This window comes from Rhinolophus hipposideros (genome assembly GCF_964194185.1).
Source record: "Rhinolophus hipposideros genome assembly, chromosome: 17".
Taxonomy (NCBI): domain Eukaryota; kingdom Metazoa; phylum Chordata; class Mammalia; order Chiroptera; family Rhinolophidae; genus Rhinolophus; species Rhinolophus hipposideros.
This window is the reverse complement of record NC_138063.1, coordinates 30,521,728-30,534,571: the sequence shown is the minus strand read 5'-3', so window position 1 is coordinate 30,534,571 and position 12,844 is coordinate 30,521,728. Positions and strand designations below refer to the sequence as shown.

Below are 12,844 nucleotides of genomic sequence, written 5' to 3'. Positions count from 1 at the left end.
CAGATGGACAACATAATGATTTGATATTTGCATGTATTATGAAATGATCACCACAATAAATCTAGTTAACATCCATCACCACACACCATTACAAAACGTTTTCTTGTAGTAAGAACTTTAAAAATGTACTTTTCTAGCAACTTTCAAATATGCGAGATAGTATTATTAACTATAGTCACCATGCTGTACATTACATCCCTATGACTTATTTATTTTGTAACTGGAAGATTGTACTTTTTGGACCCATTTATCCATTTTTCCATCCCCCACCCCTTGCCTCTGGCAGCCACCAATCTGTTCTCTGTTATCAATGAGATTGTCTTTGTTTCTTAAATTCCACATATAAGTGAGATCATATGGTATTTGCCTTTATCTGACTTGTTTCACTTAACATAATGCTCGCAAGTGCCATCCATGTTGCCACAAATGGCAAGATTTCCTTCTTTTTCATGGCTGAGTAATATTTCACGGTATATATATGTAACACATCTTCTTTATCCTTTCATCCATCAATGAACGCTTAGGTTGTGTCTATATCTAGAAACTCTTATTTTAAATACTCCCATCACTTTTAGGTCAATCTGATGATACAACGGCCACCCTTTCTCTGGTAAACGAGGCCCAGTATCTGCTGATAAACAGATCCAGTGTTTTGGAACTTCAGCAGCAATTAAATGCGAGGTAAGAGCCCTTTACTATTTACCCACGGAACAGCACACAGGTGTAACCACTTTCCCTTGCAAGTGAGCCTGGCACCTACCTGGGGAGAAAAGATCCGAGTTACGGTGTCCAGACACCCTTCATTGAGAGACTGAGGCCCGGAGAAGTCACAAAGCCCTTTAGGCAAGTTCCCATTAATCTTTTTGAGGGTTCTCTTTTATCCTCCAGTGTCTTTCTTGATATCCTCAAGATGCTTAGTGGATAACCCCAGCTCTCATTTTTTTAATCATTCCATTTCTTAACATTTACTTTCATGGAATTGCTATCAACTTGACCCAATTTCATTGCCCACCCTCCCACTGTGCCCTGTCCCCTAGGAGCCATGCTCTACTTCCACAGTCATTTTGAATGAAAAGAAGAGTGGTGAGGAAAGCTTTTAAAGTTGGAACTGTGGTTATCATTTGTTTGCATCATCAGGCAGAACTAGCACCACTGCCTGCCCTGACAGGATTAGAAATAGGGCAGCTCTAGAAGGGGTTTTGGTTGGTCCAATCTCCCTCACTGTACTTTAGAGGAAATTGAAATCCCAAGATAATCAGAGAATTAGGGCAAAAAACCCTCCACTGTTATGTGAGAGCTGAACTGCTCATTCCTCGTCCACAGGCCAAGGAGGGGTGTGTACACTCTGTCAGCACACGGGATCCGGTGACTGTCACGTGCCACAGGGTCCTGTGTATGTGTGTGCACATTAGCAAATATGCCCAAATATAGCTTAATAAACATGACAAAGGTAGGCTGTTTGCAGTGATACCTGTTTACAGTCTTTGGCAAAAACATACAACCACATTCCCTGGCCGTGGCCCAGCTTCCCCTCCTTGGGAGCAGACGTGTGACACAGCTGCCTGGTCTCTGGGTGTTCTCTGAGTTTTCCCAGCACTGCGTGACCCTCCTCTTCAGGTACTCAGAGCCCTGGAGAAAGCAGGTCTGTGGTTTTCTAGGATTCTTGGTGTGGAAAAACAGGAGGTGGGGACAAGCTTGATGCAACCTTGGGTCCTACCAAGAGGGACCACGTTTCCTACCAGTTGGTTTAGTGCAAGGCTGACAAGCGGGTAGGCAGGATCGGGGCAAAGGTGAGAGGAATAGTCCCCTGGCGATCACATGGCGACAGACCCCAGGGCTCCTGGCTTTTGTATCTCCATGTTCTATTCTCCAGTGTGATGGCTGCTATCATGTACGTGCTGACCACAAAAGCCTTTGGACATAAAACTTTCCCATTTACAAAGCACAGCGGGAGGGTTTTTCACCCAGAGGGTAAATCCACAATCACAGCATTTTAGGACTGGGAAGCGCTCCCCTCCTCGTTTCTGATGAGGACACTGCAGTCCTCATAGATTATAGGAGCAGAACCGAGTGGCCGAGCTAGGCTTCGTCATCCTGCTCCTGGCTTTTCTCACCCCATTCACTTTGAGGAAGGGAACTGGAAGACAGCATGGACCCCTTCTCCTGTCCCAGAGCCTTTCAGTTCTGTCTCCAGGGAAAATTCCAGTCATACTCAAGGATTTCCCCCTCCACTGAAAATAATTTTTAAAAATGTTTATTGAAGTACAACGAAGTGCAAAAATCTCAAGTCCACAGCTCACTGAACTTTGACAGATGTATCTATCCATGTAACCACCACCCCTAGCAGGAGAGGACATTTCCAGTGCCCCAGAAACCTCACTCTACCCCCCGCCCCTGTCAGCCCCACTGAAAGTCACACTGTTCTGACTTCTTTCACCTGTTCTTGAGCTCAATACGATGAGATCATAGAGTGTGTTCTTTTGTTGAAGTGTTCAGATGCTTTTTCAGTGCTTTTTTTTCCCTTGAGGGAGGGGGTGCATGGAGGTGCAGAGAGCCATTTTACAAGACCTCATGGCAGTAGACAAAAATTTTAAACACGAATTACAAAAATAGTATATGCTGTTTAGACAGGATGGAAGTTAGGAAATAAATATCAACCCCTTCCCCACATATACTCTACGTGTATATTGCTTTATGATGTTTTAATATCCAAAAAGGGTGTCAGCTCTTGATACTTTTTCGGTCCTCGGTAATTAACCTTTTTGACACTCTTTAAATGCCTTGTCCTGACTCACCTATCGCATTGGTATTTTATCAGAAGTTCATTCACTCAACCTCTGTTCACCGGATTTCCAAAATTCTTCGTCTCGGAAACTAAAAAGTACTCCTCCATCGCATTGCCCCTTATGGGCCTCTCCATGGACATGGAATCATATCCCAGGGAAGACCACTGAGGTCTAACAGGTGCCATTTGGTCCTGAACTTATGGTAAGAGCTTGTTCTGCTCGTCCAGGCCTCAGGCCAGAATACAGGAGATGAAGTCAAGCATCAAATGGTAGAAACACTGACCAAATGGTAGAAGCAGTACAATCCCCACCCCTTCCCTTTGTGGTATGTCTTCAACAGTGATGAGAACGGGAAGGAAGAAGTGCTCCCCATGAAAGATCTCATCTCACGTTTCCGTGCCAATATTATTACCAATGGAACGAGTGCTTTTGAAGAAGAGAAATGGGATGAGATTTCAGTGGGTTCCTTGCGTTTCCAGGTGAGTTCTGCTAAGTTCTGTTATTCATCCCCAAAGGTTGCCAGAGGAGACGGACCTCAAACGAGGCCAGCATGGTGGTAGGTGGGAATCCTTCCTGGTCTTTGACTCTTTCCCTCAACCTCAGCAGGAGGGTATGTGATGTCTGCATTCTGGGATGCCCGTTGGAATGATTCATCCCTTATTCCCCGCGAGGGTGGCAGCAGTCAGTTTCCTGTGAGGAAGAGAGACCGTGCCCTGTCTGGGTGATCAAGCGCTCAGTGCTGCCTCCACCTTGTCACTATGTCTAGGCTTAAACTCTGTGTTCTGGGAATGCTTGTGTCTATGAGTTCATCCGGCTGAAGCCAGTAGACTTTTCCGCTGTCTGGAGCTTGTGGAAGATGGTTCAGATGCCTCGTACGTGCCTAGGATGACTTCAGTGCCCAAGGCTGCTGCACCTTCTCCCCACGCTCTGACTTTTGTCTTGCTACTAGCTGGGGAGGAGCTGGCAGTCAGTCAAAGCCGCCTGGATGCCGTCTCTCCCCAGGCTTTGGCAGATATGGCCTCCCCCAACCATCGCCCGGACCTGACCCTGCCAGCCTCTCCTGAGTCACCTGCCTCTCAGAACTCTCACCTCTCTGAGCTCATCGTCGCTTCCTCTCGCCTGTCACATCAACCTTCTCTCCATTCCCTAAACAAGCCAAACTTCCTGCCTCAGCGCCTTTGCCCTTGCTGTCCCTTTTGCCTGGCACATTCTTTCCACAACGACTTCAGGGTCTTAGTTCACATGCTACCTCCTTGGAAAGGATACTCCTGACCCACCACGTGGTCAGGCTCTGCATAGCGCCTGCTTGTTCCTTCAGCACATACAAGGATGGGGACCAGTCTGTGTCGCTCCCCGCTGTACCTCTAGGGCTTGAACAGTTCAGGCCCAGCGTCCTGCTCGAGAACTGTTGAGGGAGTGAACGGACAGGAAAGATAAGGAATAGCTAGGGACGGAGGGATGGGTCGCCTACACAGAATATGCCCCATTCTTCAGTGGGGCACAAAATTACTTTGACAATAAGTGTTAGGAGCCAGTTGTATAAACTGACTGTCTTGGAGATCCTCATGTATTGTAACGATCGTTTCCACTTTTCAGCATGCTGAGTGCTGAGTCTGGGCTTGGGTTCTCAGAAATAGTACCTGGACGTCTTACCAAATCCAGCGAAGGAGCTGGATGGGAAAATAAAGCCTGGAGAGGTCACGAGTCTGCAGAGTGTCCCTAGGCGAGTAGCAGGCAGAGCTCCTTTACGGCATGCCAGCTGCTCCTGGGGCCTGGAATCTTGACACGAGGTGATATTTCCACTGGCTTAATGCCCACCAGGAAGAATGCGAGTGACAGGCAGAGACCACGACACATCTAGATGTCACTGAGTGTTTCTAAATTCAGTGCTCTCTTTGTGTTTGCTCACAAGTGAGCAGAGAAGATGGTTAGGAGAAAATCTGGTGCCTTTTCCTGGTGCAGTAAAAAAAAGCATCTTGTCACTGCTAAGCTGCATTCTTTCTTTTTTTATGTTAACATTTACAAGGGGTTGTTCCCCTCTTAAAGTAATTCAGGCCCATGGCAGACCATCCAGAATAGAAGTATGACCCTGTTAAGAAGCTGTGTACAGTGTTTTATGTGGTGTGTGTATATACACAGAGGGTGCCAAAAAATGTATACTCATTCTAAGAAAGGAAAAAAACTATTAAAATTGTAATACTCGATAACACAAGATGAATATAAGTCATGTGTATACATTTTTTTGGCACCCCTGGTACGTACACACACACACACACACACACACACACACACACACACACACACACACACGAGAATACACATGTAATTTTGTTTCCTGCTTATTTCAGTTATAAAAATAAAAATATTTCCCATTTTATTTAAAGCCCTTTATAGAGTGACTTTAAAACCTGCGTGTTATATATCATACCGATGTAATGTGGTTGGTTTCACTATTCTCTGTTTGATGTTTCAGATTTTCCTTATTATAAATAATGTGAAAATTATCCTTGTATGTGAATCTGTGTTTGTACTTCTGATTCTTTCTTGGGTTAATTCCTTATTATAAATAATGTGAGAATTATCCTTGTATGTGAATCTGTGTTTGTACTTCTGATTCTTTCTTGGGTTGATTCCCTAGTAGTGAAATTGCTGGGTCAAAGGACGTGGACACATCAAGGTTCTTTCTGGTGACTTTCTCACAGAGGCTCAGTGCCAGGTCTGTGACTCTTTATATCCTCCCAGTTTGTCCTCCAATCAGTTCTTTTCCTGGGAGGATCCTCAGTGTTCCCCAATAACCATCTGACATTCACAGCCACTCTTTTCTTTCTCTGTAAAGCCCCGCAGTAGCCGTCTTTCAGCTGGTAAACAAATACAGATGATTCCCGAGTGGCACTGTGACGAGGTGCCACTTTCTGGCTCCTTGTAGTTATAGTATTGAGCATTTCCGTATTAGTCTGAAATTGGCTGGGGGTGGGCCTTTTACAGTTAATCCTCCTGGACCCGGATTCCTCCCTGCAGAATGGAAGGCTCTGGTCACTTCCCATGGCAACACTGTCTTTTACCTTCTCACCAGGTTTTAGGGCCTTGTCACAGATGCCAGATGATTTGCATCGACCAGCAAACTGGGCAACGAAACCAAGATGTTTTCCAAAAGCTTTCTGAGAGTCGAAAGAGAAAGGTAGGAATGGATACAAAATATGACACCCCATTTTAAGATGCTGGTGTGTTAGGTATCCCAGAACTATATCCTGAATAGTGCTGAGTAAGTTTTAGAAGTGGGAGAACATCCAAAGGCTGGTGGGCTACCCTTAAGGTTCTGATTTCATCCGTGGTGCCATCTTATTTCCCTTTTCATCCATATCTTCACTTTCATGGGGACTCTTATTACGTGTATTTTTGATGCTCACAAATCTTGTTGAAGAGCTTTGGAGTATAAATGAGAAGTAAGTAAATAAGTAAAGTAATTCTATTGTTGCAATCATTATTTTCTTCACTGCAGAGATCTCATGAAGAGTAAAATGCCTTATAGTGAATAGAGTAACTGAATAGAAAGATTCAATAAATTTTACTATAATAAGCTTGTAAATCATCTCCTTGAAGGTTAAAATGACTCAATGTTATTGTAGATTCCACAACAATAAAGCTAAGTTTCTAACAGGTTGATTCTTTAAGAAGAGATATTTCCAGGCTCGCACTTTCTGTTAGGACTTCTTGTTTGCAAAGAATTTCAGGAAGCCAAATAGGCAGTTAGACTGCATGGAACAATTCTCGAAAATTTATTAAAATAGTGCAAATATTTAATCTCGCTCCGATAATAAATGGGCAGGCTAACTCATGGTAGAGTGTTCATCAGTTTCCTGTGTTTCTCCAAAACCAGGGTTGTGTTTTGCAGTATTTCATTGACCCAGCCTCCCTACAAATACTGGATAGATGAGGGGTTGCACTTGTACCAACATGTCTGCCTGCTCCGCTGAGGCAAGCTGTGTCACCGGGGGCCATGGGGTTCTTGAGCCTGTCCCATGCAGGTTGCAAGGAGAGGGGATGGGTGGCCACAAATACTACGGTGCATCAAAGTAGTATTTCTCAGCATCGCTATAATTTTCACGTGTACACATCTTTTATCTTTTTAAATTGTGGAATCATTTTAGATTTACAGAAAATTACAAAGGTAGCACAGAGAGGTCCTGCGTACTCTTCACCCACGTGTGCACAAATCTTAAGGAATTCATTTGGCCTCAGCCCCTAGCCTGGAGCCTGGAACATGGGGATGGCCAACTGATGTTATCACGGGAATGAACAGACCAGGGAGCATGTCACATGCTGCCACGGGTTCTTACTGGCTCGCTGGCATTGATGGCAAACCTTGAGTAGTCTTATTCACCTCTTCACTGTGGACCTTCCATCTTTATTCTGGAGAATTTGGAGAACTTAACTGGCACCACACGTTCTCAAGGAAAATGCAGAGTTGTGCCGTTATTGTCACCAAATGACTTTGGCATCAGGGAACAGAGTGGAAATCAGCCTGGCCGTGGGCAGAGGCCCAGAGCTGGAAGAAAGCCCTGCTGCGTGAAACTCAGGGTAGACAGGAAGGAGAAAAAGGAGTGAGTCCAGCGATAAAGAGCTGTGGGTGACTGCCGGGAAAGGAAACCTTGGAAACCTTTGGTGTCTGAAGTGAGGGTTCTCCTTGTTTCCCACTACAGTCTACTAAGTGACAGGACACATCAAATCCCAGTACACGTCTTGAAAGAGCTGACTTAATTTTAGCCGAACATTATTATGTACATAATGTTTCCACTGCTAAAATAATCTAGCTTCTTGCTGTTGTTGCCGTTTTGTTCCCAGGTGAACTTTGGCGTGTACCTGATGCATGCGTCTTTGGATTTATCTTCTCCACGTTTCCTATCTGTAGGATCTCAGGTGCTCCCTGTGTTGAAAGAAAACGCAGGCGGCCACGACTTACCTGCTTCCGAGAAACATCAGGATGTTATCTCCTAAGATTTTGTTCAGCATAAATTAAAACTTCTCTTTTACAACGATCTCTGCTCTCATTAAGATTGGCATGGGGTTCAGCAGAACTTGGTCTTTTGAACAAGGAGAGTTCTTTTCCTCTGGGAGCTGGAGGAGGCTCTCGCCGGCTTCCTTCTTCCTCTAGCTCCTCACTCTCCCCGCGTGCACTGGCCCCGCTCAGGAGGGCAGATCCGAGGCCCCTGTGCTTCCCATGAGGCAAATTCAGCATGAATGCTGCACCAACGACTGGCAAGGCTTCCATGTGTATTTGAAAGTATGATCGTTTTAATTAGATGAGGTTTTTAATGAAGCTTACTGGGGATATTTTGTCTTGCTGTTGCCCCACACTGTTGACTTTGTTTTTAGAAAGAATCTTTAGGTACTTTTCAGTCCCTTTGCACAGAGGAAGGCAGTCTGATCTGGAAGGAGTGAAAATGTGCCCCTCTCCCCGCATGTGCAAGGAGGAGGTGGGTTTATGCTCAGGCTGCCCTGAGTGTGACTTGTAGCCATGTTCCTTTAGAGAGGTTCGACCAGGATGTTTATGCGTTGAGCAAAGGCCCAGGCCAGCAGCCCTCTTCCTTTGTCTCCTATCCTTGCCCACCATTTCTCTCCCCCTTGGAGTTGATGCCCTGAGGACTGCTCATGAGCCTGAAGTCACACTCACTGAGGGTGGTGGTATTTGAGCAGTTGTGGTCCCCTTCACAAGTTTATCGGGCAGTGTGGGTCCATCCACCCAAGAGCTTCCAACGCCCAGTAGAGAGGACCTTTGGACATTGAGGGATCCCATCTGTGCTACCTCTGCCTGGCGCTCTTGCCGTCTCCAGTTCAATACGTCCAGTGATGGAAATTCTCTAATGAAGTTACCCAATCCCATTGAATTGCTCCAAGGTTACTCCGTGTATTGAACTTGAATCTGCCTCCCTTTGTTTCCAGCCATGGCTCTTGCCCTGTCATCTGGAGCAACTCAGAATGAGCTCATACACCCCTAAATCGACTTTGGTCAAGTCTTACTGAAGCATGCAGCCCATAGGAGAAGCCCAGGTCATTGGCCAAGCCTCCAGCACCTTCCACTGGATGGTTCATCCATCCAATCCTTTCTTTTCCCCAAATCCCTGCTCACCACTCCCCACAGCATCTTCCTAAGGCCAGTGACACTGTGTCTTTTTGCTGCTCAGTTGTTTAGTGCGTCATGCTCAGGCCCCCATGTCTGATCTAATCAGAGCTCTGGGGATCAGGAGTTGATTTGTTTCATTATCTTATTTGTAGGACTCTGTGGTTCCCAGCACTCTGTGAGATTGGAAACGGGGTGTGCCTCTCTTCTCAAGGGTTGCTGAGCTAGCACCTTGGGCGCATACTGTCGTTTGACATGCAGAATTCAGTATAAGACGTGGCCTCTGACCCAGTGGTTCCTGAGGTCGGTGAAAGAGGAGGCAAATGAGGTTAGGTGGGAGTTTTATTATTTCAAGCTGTTTATTAAAAATTCGGCCTCTTCCAAGACCCAGCACCCCTGCATCACGTATATGGGCCTGTCCTCATCAAATCAACTGGAGAACAATGCACTCAGGTGATGGCCCGTTTAGGCCAGTTTCATTCAGGAGGAAACTGTTCCCAGATGGCATGCTGCAGCATTTTCCAAATTTGCATCCCATTAAGTATGATGGGAACCAAGTAAGAAAGCATGTTCTATAACAATTTGATCACCTGTGTCATCGGCATATTTTCACGTACGAAGGACAACTCACTTTGTTCTTGTCCACACCCATGCCCCTTTTTGCAGTCGATACTTTGGGGACTGATTTCAGACATTTTACTACCAATACTTTGCTTTTCAGCACAATGATTTAGTTAATCACTTATCATTATTGATTTAACATCGATCTGTCTCTTCCAGATTGTAAAGTCCTGTGCCTGTTTGGCTTACCAGAGTATCCCCAGTATTAGCACGTAATAGGTGTTCAATAAAATTTGTTGCCCGATAGTCTTTATTAAAGCTGGCCCTGTTTTTGAAATTGATTGATTGGTTTTAAATGTACATTGTCTGTAAATCTAATTTCAATATTTCTCATATGAGGTTTCAGCTAACAATGTATTTTGCGTATTCCATTAGGTGGTTTCATATTGAGACTCTTGGGTATTTATGATTCTGTGTCCCATCCTTGGTTCATCCTCCTCAAGTTTAGTCCAAATGCATCTAAAAGAATATGAAAATCAAGGGCAATGTCATGTTCCTTGAATTTAATTCTAACACCAAATCTCAGAGTCACTGAAAGTCAAGTGGTGTGCGTGTGTGTGTCTTAGTTTTACAAGTCCCAGGTCCAAGCAATATCAATATGTCTTTCTGGGTGTTCCCTTCACGGTTGTTGCATCCGTGGGGAGAGGCCTTAGAGCAAGTGCCAAGACTCCCATGAGGTGGTGCTGACTGCTTTTCATTGAGACTCACCCTCATTCCTTCCTCAGCCTTGTGGGATGGGGAAGGGCAGGTGGTGTTTCCTTCCTTCTGTTTAAAGATGTCCATTTATTTGCTTTCCATTCAATACGTGCTGATCAGGTTCTTGCGCTACGGAAACGAAAGAAACAGCATGTGTGTTCAAAGATCTCACCACAGGGATGACACCAAGAGGGGAAAGACAGACTAATAAATAGGTGTGACACAGACTGTTTCAAAGACATGCTGCACTCCGATGCCTGCATTTGTAGTCTGGGGAGAGTTCAGCACACAAACTGGAAGCAGAAGGAAAGCTGGCAGACACTTCCTAGCCTTGCCTTTTCCCGATTCCTGTCTTGGGCTGAGAGAATTAACTTGCAAATCCGCCAATTAAAATCATGGCACACATCATCCTATAGGAGCAAGTTATTTAAACTCTCTAAGGCTCATCTGAAAAATGAGGAAGACCACAATACGTACCTCATAAAATTATTTGAGAATTAAACAAGACGTCTTGTGTTTTGCCCAGGGCTGCAAAATACTTGAATAAGCCACGTCTGCCACCTGGTGGCAGCATCAGGTAAGTGCAGGTTTTGTTACTTCAAGAGGCTGAAAACTAGTTCAGATTAGGTCCGCAAATGCTAAAGGATGGCAAACAGGGCACTTCTCAGTCTGGCTTCCTTTATGGACTAGCTCTGAGAAACTTTTCATTATTGATGTGGGAGCCCTTTAAAATTTTGTTCCTGAATCATTTTTTGGTCAGATTAATTTTCAACATAACATTGCATCAACCATTTTTTTGGTGTCCTGTTTTTCTTAGATTTTTTTTTTTTTAAGTATGCTGCTTTGAATTGGCTGTTCTCAGCAGTAGATCTAGGTTTTGTGGCCATGAAGCTTATGCCTAAGTTAAAAATCATCTTTAAGGAAAAGAATACAAACTAAAACTAGGTACAAAAATGAAATTTACTTGCAGAAGAAAAAAAGGACTTTGGAAGAGATCTGTACAAGTGAGTGGCCTTGAGCTTAAGATTTGTTACTTTTACAACAAATCCACCCTTTCCTGGTTTTCTTGCTGCTCTCCTTTCCTGTTCCTGCTTTATTGCAGGTTTCAGAAAAAACACACAAAATACCTTTTGTTCACTTTCCAAAATAAATAGCCACATGAAGACCTGTCCTGGTTTTTTCTCTTCCACCTGTGGCTGAAAACTAATGCTTTGCCATCACTCCATCTATACTCCCCTGCAAACAAGCCATTCCTGAGCTTCTTCTCAGGCCTAGATGTGTAGCAGGGCCTACCCTTAGAAGGGTCATCCAGGGAAGACACTCATAGGCCTTGGAAATATGTTCAGGGTCATTTGGGCAAGGGATTCTGTGGTTCCAGATGTCTGGAGAGCAATCTAGACAGAGAGCAACATGAGTCCCAAGTGGGCATGAACTCTTGGTCCTATGGACTCCTTGCCCTTCAGGGAGGGGTGGGCAGAGTGAAGCTCTCTAAGGATGGAGCCTAAAGCAGGGCCTGTCTTGCCCTGGCTAGTGGCCATACTGGTAAGAACTGTTCTACACAAACAACCCCAGAGTGGACCTACAGACACTCAAGGAGAAGGGTGTTGACCCACTGGCTTGATCTACAGTAAAGCCCACCAAGGAATGTGCTGCTTTCAATCAGTTTTTAATATAAATAAACTGCCAAGGACCAGCTTTACCCCCAAAATTTGAGGGTAACCTCTACTGTAAAAGAAAAAAGACAGAACAAAACAAAAAACGAAAGTACCCCCGAGCATAAGAAACAGTGCAATGAAGTGGAAACTTTAAAGAAAATGTAATAATATCAGGGAAATTCTGCAAACAAAAATAAGATACTTTTTTTTTTTTAAAAAAAAACAGAACAATAAAGAGTTCTTGAAAATTAAAAATGTGAATGCTGGAATTGAAAATTCACAAAAAGAAAAGGAACATGTAGTTGAAGAAATTGCTCAGAAAGTCTAACAACAAAGAGATTAACAGAGTAAAAAAGTTAAGAAAATTAGAGGATCTGTTTAGTGGTCCAACAGCTAAATAATAAGAGTTGTAGAAAGAGCAAGCAGAGACAACTGGAGAAGAAATGGTCAAAGACATGATACAAATAAACACTCCCACAAATAAAAGAACAGGATGTCTAGATCAAAAATACCAATAAAATATCAACATGATGAATGGAAAAGAACTCACGCCAGGGCACCTCATCATGAAATTTCAGTATATTGCAAATAACTGGAACATTCCAAATCTTCCAGAGAGAGGGAAAAGAAAAGGTTACATATACAAAGTAAATGATCACTATATCACAGACCTTCTCACTGGCAACAATGGAGCAATATCTCAACATTCTGAGTGAAAATCATTTTTAACCTAGAATTATATATCAAGTGTATTAGACGGTTGAAGAAATGCAACAGTTACTCATATCTGAGTACTCGTGCCTCTTTGCAGCGTGATGTTACTTCTCTTCCCATCAAGGAGTGGAATTTATTTCCCTGTTCCTTGAATCTCGGCTGGCCTTGATTCACTTTGACGAAAACAAAAGTGGCAAAAGTGACACAGCATAAACTCTGAGCCCAAGGCTCAAGAGAACCTGCAGCTTTTGCTC

General features: G+C 44.1%; 1 protein-coding gene across 3 annotated transcripts in view; it reads left to right on the top strand.

Moving 5' to 3' along the window:
• The window catches only part of MOCOS (molybdenum cofactor sulfurase), a 49,920-nt gene extending 39,292 nt beyond the window's left edge, over positions 1-10,628 (top strand). For all 3 annotated transcript variants that reach the window (XM_081078292.1, XM_081078293.1, XM_081078294.1), the window contains 4 exons: positions 576-681; positions 3,127-3,265; positions 5,860-5,964; positions 7,629-10,628. In XM_081078292.1, coding sequence (XP_080934418.1) covers positions 576-681; positions 3,127-3,265; positions 5,860-5,964; positions 7,629-7,781 — 503 coding nt within the window. In that variant the 3' untranslated portion in view covers positions 7,782-10,628. The remainder of the gene's footprint in view (positions 1-575; positions 682-3,126; positions 3,266-5,859; positions 5,965-7,628) is intronic.
• Positions 10,629-12,844: the final 2,216 nt, after the last annotated feature.